The 19030-nt window shown below is 35.6% G+C and overlaps 1 protein-coding gene across 2 annotated transcripts in view; it reads left to right on the forward strand.

Moving 5' to 3' along the window:
* Window positions 1–19030, forward strand: part of LOC120425581 (protein bric-a-brac 1-like) — a 364434-nt gene that overhangs the window by 276288 nt on the left and 69116 nt on the right. For both annotated transcript variants that reach the window (XM_052709261.1, XM_052709262.1), the window contains exon 2: window positions 941–998. In XM_052709261.1, the coding sequence (XP_052565221.1) occupies window positions 941–998 (58 nt within the window). The remainder of the gene's footprint in view (window positions 1–940; window positions 999–19030) is intronic.

Here is a 19030-nt window from a genome sequence, read left to right on the forward strand (position 1 = left end):
TTGGATTTCAGCGAAATATTTGCAGTTTTTAGATTTTTTTAAAAAAAGTGACTATGAGGGACCATTTTTAATTTTTTTCAGGTTGAAATTTGCAAACAACCCCCTCATTTTCTATTGTCGATATCACAGCAACTAATGGTTCGATTTTCAATGTTAAGTCATGAAACATTTGTGAAATTTTCCGATATTTTCGAAAACAATATTTTGAATGAAGATTAACATTTCAAAAGGACGTATTATTGAATGTTTGATCTTTTTAAAATGTAAGTCTCGATTCAAAAAAAATCGATAACATCGGCAGATTTCGCGAATGTTAAATTTTTTAACATTGAAAATCGTAATGTAATGTTTAGTATCAGTTTAATTTTATTTATTTTTTTGTATTTTCGGCAAACACCATGCAAATTAGGATCCGATGCCCAGGGTCCGCAACTTCTGCCACCGACTGCACTGATAACGAGAATAATAATCATAAAGTCAATTCGCAACCGTCTCAAGGTCCTTGGCCGGGGGCTGTCGAGCAACGGCACCCAGGATTTTTTATTTATTGTATTTTATTATTATACTTTTCCCGCCACCGCCCTCCGTCCTGAACCACCGCAGGACCCTGCAAAACCGCCCCAGCCCCGGAGCCGTTTTATATTGCGTTATTTATTATATTATTTATCGAAAGGAGCGCAAAAAATGAAACACTGCGCCCCGGCCTAAGCTGCCAATTTAATGAGCTACCTAATAATTCCGATCTACTGACTCCCCGCCCGTTTTCGAACCTTGAAAGGGGTGCGTAATGCGTTTGGGCTTTGGGGAAGTTTTGCGATGGTCCATCGGCGGCCTAAAGATGGGCATTTCCACGAAAATAATACCATCACACGCTTTTCCCTTCGGGGTACTGATTTTCGGAACTTTGTTTTCACTTGGATTCTTTTTTTTTTCATTTTAGGCGAAACTGCTCGAAAACTCTCAGGCATGGCTAGGGGCATCCACGTCTTCGATCACTGGTGAGTACAGATTTCGAACGGTGGGAACTGGAGCAAAATTTAATGATTAAATTTGTAGAATATTAACTCTTGCTAAAATCCAACTTCGGTGCATCACCATCTCAAAACTGAAAACTTCCCAGAGCGGATGCCAAGGTCGAGTGCCAACGTCAATGATCCCAATATCCACCCATCCAGTAAAGGTGCACTTATTGAAAGTCGGATAAATTTCCGATCCCTCCGGTCCGTGGCCGGCTGTGTGGCCACCGGGCCCGCCCTCGAAGTAACATCTCGATCGTTCTGTCTTTCTACGCCGCACCACCACAGGAAAGAATATTTTAATTAATAATTTCACTTTTCACGCGGCTCACTCACTTTCTATCCACCGTCTCGACGAGATTTTCCACGGAAGTCACCTACCGCGGGTGGAAAATGCATCCTCCCCTCCGGACTCCCCCCGTCCCCAACCCAACCGCACTCACCTCGTGGTGGACTCGCGGCCCGCGAACACAGAGGAAGTGAATAAATCACTTCGAAATTTAATTTATATCATTTTTCATCTCATTAGCGGATCAAATTGAAAAGTTTATTTCATTTGCAGCTCAGTCAGCCCCGTCAGTCAGAGTCAGCTGCCGGCGAGCTGGGACCCACCGCGTGAGTGCACGGTGAGAAATTCTCCCGTTTAATTTCTCATCCTTCAGTTTCGCTGTTATTTTTGCTCACAGTGGCACAACCAACAGTCAACTGTTGCAGGCATGAAGAGGCGGTTTCTTTCATTAGTGATGATTTTATATGATATTTATATTGATACTGACACTCGCAGCCTTGGCCACAGCGGCTGGTACAAAGTTGCATTTTTAATTTTCCCCCCGCATTCATTACTATAGGATGAATCGACGAGCATCATTTCGATGCATAAAAGTGATTAATTGGCTCGGTGGTTGGAATGATGATTCAATTAGCATGTTAATACATTTGAGCTGACACATTTTAATGCTAAATGGGCCGCGTGCTCGGTGTGACTGATGTGATTGCTGGAAATGGAACAGGGCTTTACTCTAGAAAAATTATATTACCCCAAACATTTAAAAACGTTTTAAATAATTGTTTTTGATCTCATCAAATGTTTAGTTTGATTTGAGAATTTTTGAAATAGGGGAATTATATCCTTGTTCAGCATATTTCTATTATCGGCCTATCAGCACTTTGATCATGAATTACAGCTTTCATAAAGTGTTTTTGACTGTTCCAAAGTAATAAATAGCTCAAATAAAAGTGAGCAAGCAACTTTCCATTGTTGATAAAACTGAAAATGTTGATTTAATATTGGAAAACGGCAAAAGTGATGAGAATTGGTCGAAAGGCTTAGAGTGATTAAAATGGGTATATTTCCCCTTGTTTAGCACAAAAGAATTAAAAATTTCAATTTCAAGCCTGATTTTCAAATTTTCGAAGCAAAGTGTAACACAAAATTCTTCATGAATCATTAAAATTATGCTACCATTAAAAATTTGCAAAATATCAATGAATTCAGGAAAAAAAATCCAAAACTTTTACGTAGTCTAAAAATTCAAAATTTGTTAAAATATTTAAAAAGTATAGTTTAATTGAAAATTCATAAATAAGCGTTGTACAATCCATTCTGATTTTTTCATAATTATTTTTGAATGTTTTTGTACGAAAATTTAAATTAAGTCAATAATGATTTTTACCCCTTATTTTTTCACGAAATTTTGGAGGTGGGTTGTCAAAAATTTACCACTATTCTGGTGCAATGTCGCTTTTTCAGTCTTGATTGAGGTAAATTTACATCATAAAAGAGGTAATATTCAACCTTCCAAAATTACTACTTCCAAATTTACATTATTTTTTTCTGAGTACCTCTTTTCTGATGAAATGCCTCTTGTCAGTCTAAACTGATGTAAAATTATATCATAATAGAGGTAATATTCAACATTCCAATACTACACCTTCAAACTTCACCCATATATTCTGTAAACAAAATGTGCCAACTTTTGAGCTATACACAGCAAAAAAAATGTGTAAACTTGGAACGTGTTAAAATGGAAGGTTTAATATCTTTTATGATGTAATATTACCTCAATTTAGACTGAAAAAGTGACATTACTACGAAAAAGTGGTTTATTTACACATTTTTAGAGGTAAAATAACACAGAAAAAAAAATCATGGTAATATTACATCTGGGAAGGGGTACATCTTTTATGTCAGAAAAAAAGGTGTAATTTTACCTCTGGAAATGTGTAATTTTACCACTTTTCTGTTGTAATGTCACTTTTTCAGTCTAAATTGAGGTAAAATTACATCATAAGAGAGGAATATTCAACCTTCCAAAATTAAAGCTTCCAAATTTACATTATTTTTTTCTGTGTACACAATTTTTCTGACGTTAAAGACGTACTCATTCCCAAATGTAATATTACCTTGATTTTTTTTTTACTGTGTAGGGTATAGGACGTTTTGTTTTTGGCCAAGTTATAATTTCATGAAAAACCATTTCTTAAGCATCGAAAATGCACACACAAAAAAATATTGTTAGACATAATATTGAATTTTAAATCGAATAGTACTTTTATTTAAATATTCATAAAGTGCACTGTTTTTTTTTTTAGTTTTTTACAATTTTCGGGTTAAATTATTCAACATAATTGTTGTTTTTATTAAATATTATTCATCGTTGAAAACAAGTATATTCGAAAAAGCTGAGGAAATTTTTATACATTTTGCTTCTTGTTAATCCGACCCTTGGCCTTGCAAAGAACAAAAATTACCAAAAAAATATTTTTCTAAGTTCTATCAATTGCAACTACCCCTCAATTTAAATTCGATGATATCTTGAAAATCATTGAACAGATTTTCAATGTTGACAGTTAAAATTTGTGTGAAATTTTTTCAACCTTTTTGAAAAAAAATATTTTCAGACTTTAATATCACGACTTACATTTCAATAAGGCTAAATAATATGATTTAGAAAAATTTATTTTTTTGACCGTTTTTTGCATTTTAAGTATTTGTTATCAAACTTTTTACAGAAATCATCTTTTCATTAGCTTTTTGTCGCAATGTGTTCGGCATGAGTTTCTGAATATAACGTAATACTAGGTTTTTGGAAAACTTTAAATGTTTTGCAAGAGATGAGCAAACTTTTTTTTACATTCTGTATGTAATTTTTTTTATTTCTTCGAATATAAGAAAAAAATTATACCCAACTATCAAACAAAGTGCAATTAGTCTAATCTTTCCAAATTATCCACTAGCCACGTGTTAATTTTTGTATTATTATTATTTTTTGAAGTAAAAATTTTATTGAATGAATATTTTTTAAATTAATACAGTCCAGACTCGATTATCCAAAATTCTCGGCAGAATTTACCTTTAGATAATCAAATCTCCAGATAAATGAATCACAAAAAAAAGCTGTTTTTTTTTTGATAACGCAATTTGGGGGGGGGGGAGCGTCGAAGGCTGTGTGTACACCTCCAAATCCTAATTTTTGCGTTACGTAATTAAAGAAAGATCCGTAAAATGAGATTTGCACATGAAGTATTCAGAAAATGCACTTGGTAATTTAACAGGCAATAAGTCACTAAAATTTGCCAAAAATTGGGTCGCAAAACTCGAATTTGTTAAAACACCTTCGGATAATCGAGACCTCTGATAATTGAGTTTGGACTGTAGTGGCAAATCAACTATTACTGTGTAAAATGCATTATACAACGGTTTATCATATTAGTTTTTTCCCAGGCAATTATCGTTTTAAAATATATTTTTTAATGTTCTGCACTCTTCTTTAAATTGAATATATAGAGTTAAGAGACATAAGCTTGGAAAAAAAATAGTATAAATGATCAAAGTTTTATTCATTCTCTTTAAAACATTTTTAAAGAAAACTGCCGTCCGCAATTGTTCACGCAGATTTTTTTACTAAAAGTGCGTTCGGTGAGTGCCTTTTACACCCCCAACCCTGCACGTCACTTCACCGGAAGAGAACGCAACGTAACAACCGTTGGACAAGCAAAAACTGCTCTTGATTCTTTTTTTCCATCTCCGTTTCACTTCTCCTTGCCTGAAGTGGACACGGTTGTCCTTCCGCATCCTGTCGTCCTTCCGGACGCTTCCGAGCTGCACGAAAAAGGAAGTGCGAATGAGGTAAAGTGGTCTGACGGGTCTGGTCTGTCGCGCGGCCGGATCCGGACGTCTGGCCGCCACTCCGGGACTCGCCTGGCGATGTGATGACCGTTAAACGCAGCGGAGCGCAAGGATGGATGCGCTGTGTATTTTATGGTACACAACACACACGCACACACACACTCGTCCACATAAAAGTTTTCCTCCTCCCCCTCCCTTCGGGACACTTCCGTGTCCCCCAACGAGCGTTTTCAAAGTGCGTGTTCGTAACTCTTTTCTTTTTTTTTTTTTTTTTTTGAATGTTCAGTTCCCTTTCATTTTCTCACTACTGCTGTGGTCTCGGCCGACAATGGTGCAGGGAAAAACGGGAAAAATAATTTTCACCTTCTCCAGCTTGATCCTCCACGACTTCAAGTCCTCGTCTGGGAACCAAGCTAGTTGTTGACCGACCCCGCACTTTGCTGAACCGCACCAGCCAGCAGTGACTGAAGCGCGTAGCCAATGGTGATGAGCTCCGCAGCCTCAGAAGAGGAGTTTCTTTTTTTTTGTCCACGGTGCTGTGGCCACCACCAGGGCGACTTGTCCACCCCTCCCGGGAGAGATATAGGGGTGTGGGATGATTTTTCACTTTTTCTGCGCGCATAACCACTAGCGTTGTGTCTTTTTCCAGGGAAGGTTCATCTATTCGATGTGGGGATGACCGCACAATCTCACACGTGAGTGTCCTTTAGGGGTGGAATGCTGCGTGACAGGACAATAGCCGTTAAAAGGACAATTATTAAGATCTACAAGAGTTTGGCCAACTGGTTTTGAATGCAAGTCATATCTTTAGAAAATCTACATTTCTCTGATGATTATGAAATTCTGATATTTTCAAGCATTGCGTCATTATTCTACCAATTTGATTTCTTTTTTGCTTTTTCCCGTGTTGCCCGTCTAGAGCAAGACTGGGTTGTAGAGTGCTAAAAAGGTACTCATTGAAAGTCAGATTAAACTTGTTTAGCTATGTTCAATGTGATACATGCTTGGTAGTTCTCCAGATCTTTGCAAATTATTTTGCGATTTTTCAATTTGTATTTTTTTTATGTGGTAGGAACTTTGTTCATACATTCCTTATTTTAAAACAGGGGTGCTCAAAGTTTTTGAATGGCGGGCCAAATTTGAAGCTCACATGAGCTCATATGAGAAAAAATATGATTTTGAACTAAAAAAATCAAAATATTAGAAAACAAAAAAGAAATGTTATGTACAAAAAAGCATACCATCAATTGGTTGAATTTTATTTAAATCATAAAATCAAAAAAAAACAACACTTTTTAATCACATTTAAACGTGTTACGATAGAAAGTTACGATAGTACAGATTTTTTAAACAATATTTGTTTCATATAATCGGGATCAAAGTATGGGTTTTCCATACTTTGATCCCGATTATACAATTAGTTTTATATTTAAAAAATATAAAAAAATTCACAAAATTGGCATAAACTTAACCTTAATTTCTAGGAATTATAAATTCACTTAAAGATGCGTCAAAGGACCATTTTGCATGAGCATTCAAAATAGGTCCGCGGGCCACAAAAAATGACTTTGCGGGCCACGTTTGGCCCGTGGGCCATAATTTGGTCACCCCTGTTTTAAAAGAAGCAATTTTGCATCACTAGTTTTTGCATACAAGTATTAATACAATTTTGCGGGCCGGTCATACCAAAAAAGGCATGTAAATATATGAAAACCTGTATTTTGAGGTAATAATTTCTTATCAAGAAGACACCGATTCGGTTAAGTTGTAGATAATAATTAAACTATTGAGGGAAAAAAAGTTTAATTTTACAAAATATTACCCAATTCAATATTTATCTTTTTTTAAGTTGGATTCTTAAAACACGTATTTTTTTAATTTTCGATTTTTTATATTTTTGTTGGACTCAAAAAGACCTTTTCTGCAAAGGTTTTGCTTAATCTGGTTCGGAGGAATGTTTTTTTTTAATATAAAAAAGCAAAAATTAATTTTTTTTATATTAGTTTAAAATTTGAAAAGATCAAAATTTTCTTTTCGCAGGCCTTTCATAAAGTTATGCTTGATTTGGAAATGTTTCAATTCAATTCACTTTTATTGGTGAATAATGATATATAATAAGTTCTATTGCAGTACATGAAAGAGTTTTGAAATTCCTTTCAGCTGTGTGTAATCCATTTTGGAACATGTATTCCTTACCCAAGGCACTTAAAAGAGTTACAAATTTTTTTTTATTGGGGAGAAGAAATTTCACAAAATGTTCATTTTTTAACAGTGCAAATTAAAACAATAGTTCCCAAGATATCGTCAGATGACACCTAGAAATAAAAAAAACTCACGTTCATCGATTTGAATTCTTTGTGAAAAAACTAATTGTTTGATTTTCAAAGACTCTTATCTAATTTAATCTAATCTAATGTAATCTAACACAAACTAATTGTCCAATTCTTTAAGCCGCAGAAAAAAAATTCTTACATTTTTCTTAGGTTTTTCAAAATATATTTTCAGAGGTGCTTTCCTTTAACTAAGTATTTTGAAAAGATTAAAAAGCGAAAAGACATCGCAAATAATCACCCAAAAGTGGCTATTACTTGAGGTATGTTATTTTATCAATAAATATCTTTTTCGATTCGGTTTCTAAAATGACGTTTTTGCAATTCCACTGTGAAACTGTCAACTTTTCCTGTCCTTCTGGAGAAACGAAACGGCATACTTTTCCCTACCAAAAATAACAGAATGGAAAATTAATACCTTTCAACACCAGTGCTGAAAATTTCTACTTTGCAGCACTGAAATGGGTGCTGAAATGTTGAACTTTTCAACACTAGTATCGAAAAGTAACATTTTTCAATATTTTTTTTTGTTTTGAGCAATGAATTTACTAAACACATGAATGTTTGACATAAAATTCCATTAAAGAAGCGTTTTTCGGAATTGCAAAAAATGTTGTAAGCAACTCGTTGCAAAACTTGATTTTTTCAGCACTCGTCGTATTTGTACAACTCGTGCTGAAAAAATCTTCTTTTTGCAACTTGTTGCATAAACTACTATTGTAAATTAGCCTTTTTTTGTCGGTTTTTTCAACATTTTCAAATAAAACAAAAATTTTCAAAAAAATATCATGTCTCCATAATTGCAAGTCAGTTTTAATAACAAATAAAATAAAAAATTCTATTATTATGAGAAACGACTTGATGCATGAAAATAAAACAAATATTTCCAAACAAGCTTGATTGAGCTTATTTTAATCAAATTTAAATGAAACAAAACGCCAACTTCAATACATTTGCATCAATGAGCCTACTTTGGTGGTTTTTTTTCTCGCTAGCACTCGGTTGTTCCAACCCTTTAACTGAAGGGTTCTAGTCTGGTTCCAGCGGTTTCGCTGGCATCGAATCTTGTCCCCGTCATAGTCGTCGTCGTCTCCCCTCGAATATATTTCAGGAATTTTTTTTTTCCTCATTTCGCGGGCTGCTACTCTCCTCCCTCGTTCTGCTGCAGTGAGATAAGTCCAGGGAGGAAAAAAAATCTCGCGGCTTGCAAAATAACAAAATAAAAATTTTAAATTTTCTACATAGCCCAGCTATCTCGGGGGCCGGGAAATGAGCCCCGGAGAGCGGGCAAATTTATTTTGGCAAAACGGTGGTACATAGCATTTGGCAGAAAAAAACGACGACGATGATGGCAGCCCCCTCTGGAGTAGGCAGCAAATCGCGAAATTTTTGCAGAGAAGAACATCCTCATCATCATTGGCGTCGTCGTTGACGTCCTCGTTGGGAGAGGGTGAGGAAAATTCGCGCGGGAAAAAAACGCAAATATGTAAAACTCACCCCCGCGGTGGAAAATCTCTCGTGCTCGGTGCTGAAGATGGTGGGGGTGGGGTGAAGACCACGTGAAAAACCATGTAAAAGGTGGCACGGAGGAAGAACATTAGGGTAGGGGGGTCGCGAAAAACGACCAACTCGATGGCGAAAAAAATCACCCCGCGCCGAAAGATTCGACTCACACATACAGTGTGCCGCCGAATTCGTGGTGACGTGGTTTGGTCTGTGTGTGAGTGTGTCTGCGCGAAGGTCCGACATTGTTTATAATTTAAAATCAATTAACATCCCGTGTTTGTGTTACTGAATGCGAGCGTTGATTAAGGGTGGAAAGGGGGGTGGAGGGTTGAATGAAGTAAGGTGAGGTTGGAGAAATGAAATGTTGCTGCCTTTGGAGAAGGGGTTATCGTTACTGCAGTAACCCTTTACAAGGATGATCCCTTTTGGATTTTTGTGATGGCGAATGGTTATGAAGGTTGCAGTTAAAATATTACCAGTTCGGTGTTGCTTCAATTTATATGGGAATCATTTATTTTTGAACTTCTCTGTTCATGAATTTGGTATCACCTCAAGGGCAACTCTGTTTTTTTTTCTAAATTAGAGAAGTCAAATTTTACTACTATTATTCGGTTTATATGGGCAAACTTATAAAAAAGAGGTATCCCCTTTTTTGGAGGTTTACATTTTTAAGGAGCTATAAATATCTAAAATCATCCATCAAATATCAAATCAAATATCCATCTAATCATCCATAAATATCTAAAATTTGCCAAAATTTCAAGTTCTGATTCTTGTGATACTTGTCTAATTTGTCTCTTAACTTGACACTTTTAGAATTTTCTAATTTATTTTCAAGATTAGCACTAGTAATGTTTAATTGACAGAACCTGTTTTTTGCTTGCTTTTAAACTTAAAATTTCAATATTTTTCTATTTGAATGAAACTTAGACCATGCATTCTCTATGTCAAAATAAGCCATTTTGCAACTTTAATTTCCCCAAACAAGGGTGCCTAAAATATGAGTCTTTTTTTCAAAACCTCGCTCCACTCGCGGAATATTGTTCCTTGAGCTTTTTTAGAACTCAGAGGCAAATGTGAGCAAATCGGTCATCATTCACCCAGTGACATCCGAAGGTAAATTTGTATGGGCAAAATCGGAAATGTGTTTGAAACCCTTATTTTTGGGGTATTTCTGTAGGGAGAGTCACTTCCATCCAAAAATTCCAAAAAGTGAGATTCTCATTGGAAATTTAATAAATCGTGATTCAAAACAAAAAAATCGTGTTTTTTTTTATTTTATTACTTTTAACATCAAGTTAGAGTTCTACCTCTTCATTACAGTCAATTTTGAATGGTTGATAACCTATTTAATTACAAAATGCATTTTTTCAATATTTCATCACCGCCATTTTGGTCGAAATCTTGGATTTAAAAAAATGAATCACTTTAGAGTAGTTTAGGGATCATACTAAAGCTCAACAATAAAAAATAAGACAATGAAAAAAAATCGTGATTCGATTATCCGAAGTGAAATCGTGTCTGAACTGTATAACTTTTCAAACAAAAAATATGTACACGGAAAAAAAATTCTTGATATTTTTTTACTTTTTGTTACTGAAAGTTGAATTCCCAAAATATGTATTTTTCAAAATAACACAATATTTCAAAAACCATGGTTACAAGACTTGGGATAATCTAATCACGAACAAAACAAAAAAATCGTGTTTTTTTATTTTATTACTTTTAACATCAAATTAGAGTTCTACCTCTTCATTTCAGTCAATTTTGCATTTTACCTATTTAATTACAAAATGCATTTTTTCAATATTTCATCACCGCCATTTTGGCCGAAATCTTGGATTTAAAAAAAAATGAATCACTTTAGAGTAGTTTAGGGGTTATACTAAAGCTCAGCAATTAAAAATAAGACAGTGAAAAAAAAATCGTTATTCGATTATCCGAAGTGAAATCGTGTCTGGACTGTGTAACTTTTCAAACAAAAAATATGTACACGGAAAAAAAATTCTTGATATTTTTTTACTTTTTGTTACTGAAAGTTGAATTCCCAAAATATGTATTTTTCAAAATAACACAATATTTCAAAAACCATGGTTACAAGACTTGGGATAATCTAATCACGAACAAAACAAAAAAATCGTGTTTTTTTTATTTTATTACTTTTAACATCAAATTAGAGTTCTACCTCTTCATTTCAGTCAATTTTGCATTTTACCTATTTAATTACAAAATGCTTTTTTTCAATATTTCATCCCGGCCATTTTGGTCGAAATCTTAGATTTAAAAAAATGAATCACTTTAGAGTAGTTTAGGGGTCATACTAAAGCTCAACAATCAAAAATAAGACAGTGAAAAAAAAAATCGTGATTCAATTATCCGAAGTGAAATCGTGTCTGGTCTGTATAACTTTTCAAAAAAAAAATATGTGCGCGGAAAAAAAATTCATGATGTTTTTTACTTTTTGTTACTGAAAGTTGAATTTCCAAAATATGTATTTTTCAACATTTAACTTTTTTTATATGTCTTAGGAGACTGAAGAGACTGTAGCCGGGACCGTGGTGTAGGGGTAAGCGTGATTGCCTCTCACCCAGTCGGCCTGGGTTCGATCCCAGACGGTCCCGGTGGCATTTTTCGAGACGAGATTTGTCTGATCACGCCTTCCGTCGGAAGGGAAGTAAATGTTGGTCCCGGACTAACCTAAAAAAAAGGTTAGGTCGTTAGCTCAGTCCAGGTGTAGGAGTCGTCTCCCTGGGTCCTGCCTCGGTGGAGTCGCTGGTAGGCAGTTGGACTAACAATCCAAAGGTCGTCAGTTCGAATCCCGGGTGGATGGAAGCTAAGGTGTAAAAAGAGGTTTGCAATTGCCTCAACAATCAAGCCTTCGAACACCTAGTTTCGAGTAGGAATCTCGCAATCGAGAACGCCAAGGCAATGCTGTAGAGCGAATAATTTGATTTGATTTGAGGAGACTGAAGAAGGCATCTTTTAAATAAAAATAAATGCAATTTTTGGAAAAAAATAATTTTTGTAACGCAATATTTCAAAAACCATGGTTACAAGAAAAATAAAATTTGCAATTAAAAATGTTTTTAAATTTTTTAAATAAAGTTCGAGTTATAGGCATTTTTCAGTATTTTTTTCAATTTTAACATGCTTCATGAAATATAAATTAAATAATAAAGCCTCAAAATGTTAAAATTTTGAAAAAAATAGTTTTTTTTAAATAACACGTTGATGAAATTTTCTGTTCTTTCCAAAAAAAAATTCGAAATTGTTGAAATCAAATGTAACTTTTTGAAAGCTTATTTTGGACATTTAAAAATGTTGGGCTTGATTTTTAAATTTCAAAATTGTTTTTATTTTAAAAAGTAGAGCATTTCAACAAGGGTCCTGATTGCTCAAAATCAACCACTCCATTCGCGAGCACAAATAGCAGGCGACGCGATACTGCCCTGATGAATTCCTACCGTTTGTCACTTTCAATCCATTCGCTCCCGAACACTCTCTTTTCTACTCTCCTTCTCTCTCTGATCGGCTCAGTCTCCGAACGGATCAGGCAGGCCGAACGTCGCCGATCACTCTGAACTGAACACATTTTTTCTCTGATGCGCTGCGTTATACTCATTGATTTGGGTTGCCTAAAATCAATGTTATCAATTAAATTGTGCATTTATTTTGATTTCATAACATTATAGACACCATTCAACGAAAATTCCACCAAGAAAAAATCAAATTGATGGCAAACTGAGGGCGTGAAGACAAAAAGACTGCCGCGCTGGCATTTTGTGAGAATGGCTCTTCGCTGAGCATGGTAGTGTGTGAGTGCCGTCGAGCGACGGAGTAGGCAAATATTTTCACGATGTATTTGTTCGCTGAGTGAACAGTTCGGGCCACTCGCTGGATGGTTGCGTGTCTCATTCGCTCATGAATGCTAGCGGGTTGGAATAGGTGACGAATGGATAGGCGATGAGTGAGTGGTTTCTACTCATTGAGCTAAAATCAGTACCCTTGCATTTCACATCAATTTTTCATACGTTTTGTTGACTTACAATCATTTGTTGAAATTAGCAAAGAAAAAAAAATTTGAGTTTAAAAAATGTCATCACTTTAGAAACACCCCGGCAAAATATGTTGTAAAAGACTGAAAACATTTTCTACCATTTTCTTTTGCTGACTTTTGCTGATCGAACTTCTAGTTGCTGCGATAGAGCCTCTAAGTGTTTGAATTTTTTTGAAGATGAGTTTTTGAAAATTACACATTTATGAAATTTTCAGTTCTTTTCAAGAAAAACATTATGAAAGGGCTGATACTTATTTTGAATATAAAAAAATGTTTGGCTTGCTTTTTCAAAATCAAAATCATTTTTATTTAGAAAAGCAGACAATTTGACACAATTTTTTCATACTTTTTGATGATCATTTGTTTGAAATCTCAGCGAAATATTTTTTTAAGTGTAAAAAATGTCATCCTCTCTAGAAGACTATGTTTGATTAAATTGTTTGAAATATTAAATACACAAAACGGTACAAATCACACACTAAATGCTTTTGTACTATTTCTTGATAGGTTATTTTGAAGATTTTAAGATTTGTTTGTGGTCATGGCAATATGACAATTGGGAATGGTTATTTCTTTTATGTCTGAAAAATGTATAATTTGAACTCCGGAAATAAAAAAATATTTTGAACTTTTATGAAATTACAATGTTCAGCATCACAGAAAGTGTCAAAGTGTCATCTAATGCCATTTCGGAAATGTTTTTTCGTGGAAACTCACCAAAAACAAAAATAGAAAACGGACAAAAATAAATTCATCCAAAGAAACATTTTACAAACTCTACAACTACTGCAAAAAGAGCGTGTACAGAATGTGTACCTCGGTACATGTGTATGAGCCCAAACGACTGTGGATTTAATTAAAAAATCTATATTTTTTGCAATCTTCAACCACCACCTCCCTGGCCCAACCATCTCCAAACCCGATACATGCAGAATCAGAATGTTGTGGCCACCACGACGACCGGGGTGGTGTAGGAACCCAACCTGCGTCGTCGTCGTCCTGGTTCTGTCCCATGTTTACAATCGTGGCCAGCAGCATCCTTCTTCTTCTTCTTGTACTCGTGGTCCTGATTTTTACACGTACCTACTAGAAAAAACCTGAACTTTCCACGAGGAGGAGACACAAAAAACGCGCGAAAAAAAGTGCACAATTTTCATCGCGGTCCGAGGATGGGATTCGAACTCGGAGACTCGTGTGGTTTATGCTACAGGGAGGGCAGAGTTTGTAAATGTGTGTGTGTGTGCTATGGCGCGGAAAGTCGCGAATTCTACGCGAGCTTGGCACACGATGTTTTGTGCCCGGTAGAGTAGCCTCCAAGTCTGTGGTTCATCGATTTTTACTGATAATGAAGGTTTACACCGCGTGTTTGGAAATTTAATTGGAGGAGCGAGTTTTGATTCTTCAATTGTTGTTGATTTTGTTTCATAAAAACATAGTTTAACGTTTGCCTTAGTTTTCCCTCCTCTCAAAAAATTAACTTTTGAATAAGACCTCCCAGTTCCTAGTTAAAAATTAAAATTATTTAGTCGTAGTCGGGCATGTACGTGTGTCAAAACGTCCTTTGGCTAAATTTCCTTTGACCAGTTGTCGCACTTGCAGCAATTTTGAAGGGTGTTTGATGCCAGAAATGATGAAACAAACCTGTAAAGATGTCTATGAAACAAAATGAACCAATCGCCATAAATTATTCACCGTTGGTAATTACACCGCTGACCAGAAAAGTGACAGCTTGGTGGGAGGAAACATAACCTCAAAGTAAAAAGAATAACGAGAGATCGCGTGCCACCAGGAGCCACTTTCCAAACATCCCAATCGTGTTGTTTTCCCCGCCATGTTTTCGAAAGCCAATCACCCAGTGACAGATCCAATAGGGTGTGTGTGGGTGGGTTTTCCACCTTTTCCTTTTTCTCTCTTTTTTTTGTGAAGGTTTTTCCCTTTCTATTTTTTCCCACTATTTAGTGTGCCACTAGTTTTGTTTGATTTTAATTACTCTCCCTTTATTTCGGTCTGCGACTTTAATGTTTATTGTCTAATTTAAGGTTTTATCTTTTTTTGAGTTTTCTTTTCTTTTCTGCTGTAACCACTTGCAATTGTTGTTGGCTTTATTGTTTTTGCCTTTCGCCGGGTCTGACTGAGGTGGTTAATTACCGGGGGCCCGATCGATTTGTGGATCGAAGCTAATTGTCGATTTACTGCCCGGGGCTTGCACACTCGAATTCAATGTATGTAGTTCAATTACTTCTTCAAAGTTCATCCCTAAATAATGGATGGGAAGGTGTATGTACGGCGTACGTGTGCCGCGCGTTCAATGTACAAGTGCTGGCTTTATTTTTTCAAATGTTTCATTTCGCAACGGTAATTATCCCCGGCGAAGGTGATTGTTGTTTCAATTGGTTTGTTTGGAGTTTCAAACATTTCAAATTAGAGTTTGTTTCGATCGGGAATGAATCATTTTGCGTGTGTGAGTTGGGTCGTGCTTTGGAAATTTTTCTGCTCCAACTGCCTGTAATTTCAATAACCTTATTTTTAGGTTAACGAGATATTGGGCGCCGTAAGCAGCGAAATAAAAAAAAACACAACATTTTCAACAAGAGGAAATCAAACAAAGCTGGTTCCATAAAGCACGAAATGAATTTTCCTTCTGCCGGGTACGGACCAAAATTCGATCCCCAAAAAAGCTTCCAATAAATATTTGATTAATTAGATTTTTTTTCTCCTCTCAGAACAAGGCGTCAGCTGGCGGTCTCGTGCCACTCATTTGCACCTGTGGGCCTTGGAGAGCAAAAATTTTAATTATATTTTTAAGGAAAATTCCTCTTTCATGAAAAATAATAAAAATCACCAAAACAGTAACACAGAATCGCGTGGAAATGAGATTTGTAGCCCATTTCGCGAGGGGGAGTGCAAATTAGAAGTTTAAAATAAATAACACAAAAAAGTATATCCACCTCCCGCCTTCATTATTGCCAAATTATTAATGGGGATCTTATGCAATGGCATGAAAAAATCCCAACCCTGGCTTATATACAGTTGGTCACAGACAAGTAGAACTGTCAAAAAAATAAAAACAAATTTATTTGGTGATAACAAAAAAACTAATTGTTTGAGTTTTTTAAGGAAAATTTAATTTTATTTAGTTGTATTATTTCAGTGCAAATTACGAGTACGAAAATAACACCACCCACCGAGTTTGCACACACAAACACACACACAATGGAAAGCGTAATAATTACGATTTTTTCTCTTAATTAGAACGCACTTTAGGGTAGCTGCTGCTACTGCTGGTGGTTCCTGCCACCCTCCATTCATCAGAAAGGAAATGAAACATTTTAAACCTCTGGTGGCTTTTCACTTCCCACTCCAATGCTGGCAGGCCAGAAGAGAGCCATTCAACCCCCTTCCAATTTGTGTTTTGGTGATTTTTTTTTACAATTTCCAAACTTTTGTTAAATTTAAAGAACAATGCAAAATATGATTTATGAATAATAATTAAAGTGTCTAAAATTAATCATATTTTCTCTTCAAAAAAATAAAATAAATATCGAACGATTCTGGAAAAATAAAGTCATCATGAGTAATGACATGATGTTATAGAAAAGGAATACCAATATTCTTCTCTTGGTGACAGCAAATTATTTAAAGTAGCTCTACTACAATTTTTTCACAGGAAATTTAAATAAACCATAAAATAACTTGCTTTCAAACTTAAAGTCCATCACATTTAAAACATCTTTGTGTAATTTCCAATCATAAAATGTTGAAGAAATCAGTTTACTTAATTGTTTCTTAGCATTCGGTAATTCTACAAAACATAACAAGAAGAAAAAACTCTCCAAAAGTTCGCCGCCAACTCTCCAAAAGGACTGTACAAGCCGGGTCCTCTTTGCCGTTAGAAATGTAAATAAATGCCAACAGAAAGCAAAAACTTTACGACTCTGGTGAAGCAACATTAAAAAAAACGAACCTTCTCAAGACTAAAACCCGAAAAAAAACAAGGGCAAATGCCGTCCCAAAGAAGCGCCGCGAAGAGAGGTAATATTAATAATTGATTAATGAAAAATGAAAAAAATTAAAAACGAAATGGACGGCGGCGGCGGCTGACTTTCCTTCTCGTTAAGGTGGAGTGGGAGGCTGCGTTTTTTTTTTCTTGCTGCTTCCATCATCTTTTAATTTTATTTTTTTAAATGAACATAAATAAATATGCAAGAGCGAAATGGAAGTGAAAAAAAACTGCAAAGTTAAAGGGGTTTCAAGGGAGGAAATCACTTTTTGTTTTTCCGCGATTTTTCTGTTTTTAAATGATTAGTCCCTCTTTCTTTTTTTTTTTGAGTGAAAAGGGTGAAAAATCGATGTTCTTGTCGCTCCAACATCAGATGAGTGCAAAGCATCCCAAACTTGAACCCCAATGTAAACCTTACGTAACTTTCCACGACAAATAGATCGATATCAGCGACGTTATCATCTCTGACATTACCGTCGTCGTCTCCACGACACGGGCACATTAATTTCCAATTTTATTTCCCCCATAAAAATAACATTGTCATTACACTATTTATAAAATTAATTATTTATGACGTTAAACACGCGATATTTATTTGTAATGTGTCGTGTGTACATTTGCCCGTGGCTTTACAACCGTCCGACCGACCAACCTGGCCACAACTCGGAACTGAACACGAGGAAAAATGTGTATTCATATTTTTATTATCATCCCCCGCTCCTCCCGTTCGTCCAATTTCCACCGATACCTGCCGGACTGACCTGACTCGCAAACTCTAACAATCAGCCACAGTCAGAGGGCCCCCCATTAGTGGCAGTTAAAACACCTCTTTTTTCCTCTCGTTTTTCTCTTTCTCTCTCTCTCTCTGGAAAGTGTCCCCGAATTGACAATAAAACACATTTTATTCCGCGAACATGACAGCTTGTGGAGCACTGTAAGAAAAGTGCATTTCCGAATGCGAGTGTGGAGCGATTTTTAACAAGATTTTTTTTCATAAATAACATCCCTTCTTCTACGCAGTTGAAAATTTTAGTTTTTGTTCAAACATCTGTTGCTTTTTTTTGAGTAATTGCATCAAAACTATTTAACAAAACCCACAGTACCGTCAACAAGGGTAACATTGGGTCTGGGGGTGAGATTGGGTCATACAAAAATGCTGAAATGCTGACTTAATGTCACCCCTGATGGCGGTATTAAAAGATAACTGAGAAGGCCAGCTATTGTTTTACAATTCGAGTTTTGTGAAAAAGTTACATGTTGTCGCAGAATTTGCGAAATAGTTCCATCTCGTCGCTGTCGTGCTATCTCGTCTCACGTGCATTTTTGGCCAAATTGAGTTAAGAACGCCATTTTTTGCAGCTCACTCTTTGACCTTGACAGATCCCCAAAGTTCGATTTCAATCCTGAGATATTCAATAAAAACTCGACATTTGTGTTTATAAATCGAGACCTCCGTAATCAAAATCATCCAAAATTCGGGGCAATGCTCGGAACGTCAAAAAGCGACAAACGACGAAATAGCATGACAGCGTCGATCTGTCAAAATGGTTATCCGCCCTTTAAAAATGTTGCTCCAGAAATAATATGAGTTGTTCTCTAGATCTAGTTATTTGCAAATTACATCGCGATTTTTTAATTCTTATTTGTTTACTAGGATGAAACTTTGTCCATAATATTGCATCATTAGTTTTTCCATACAATTTTTCAGACTGGTCATACAAAATGGTAGAGGTGGGCAAAAAAGAGCAAGCCGCTCAAAAAGCCAGTTCACGAGCGAATGAACCACAAAAAAAGAGCCGCGGTTCTTTTTTAAACTCCAGTCTTTTGAAAGAACCGTTGCAAGATGGAATAATGTTTATATTTGTGTTTTTTTGTTCAAGTCTATAATTATAATTTACAAAATTTCCAACAAATTGGGGTATAAATATATTGAGATATTGAGAATTGAATGTAATTTTATATATTTTAATGCCAAATTTGTCAAATTGTCCC

This window comes from Culex pipiens, chromosome 3 (assembly GCF_016801865.2).
Source record: "Culex pipiens pallens isolate TS chromosome 3, TS_CPP_V2, whole genome shotgun sequence".
Taxonomy (NCBI): domain Eukaryota; kingdom Metazoa; phylum Arthropoda; class Insecta; order Diptera; family Culicidae; genus Culex; species Culex pipiens.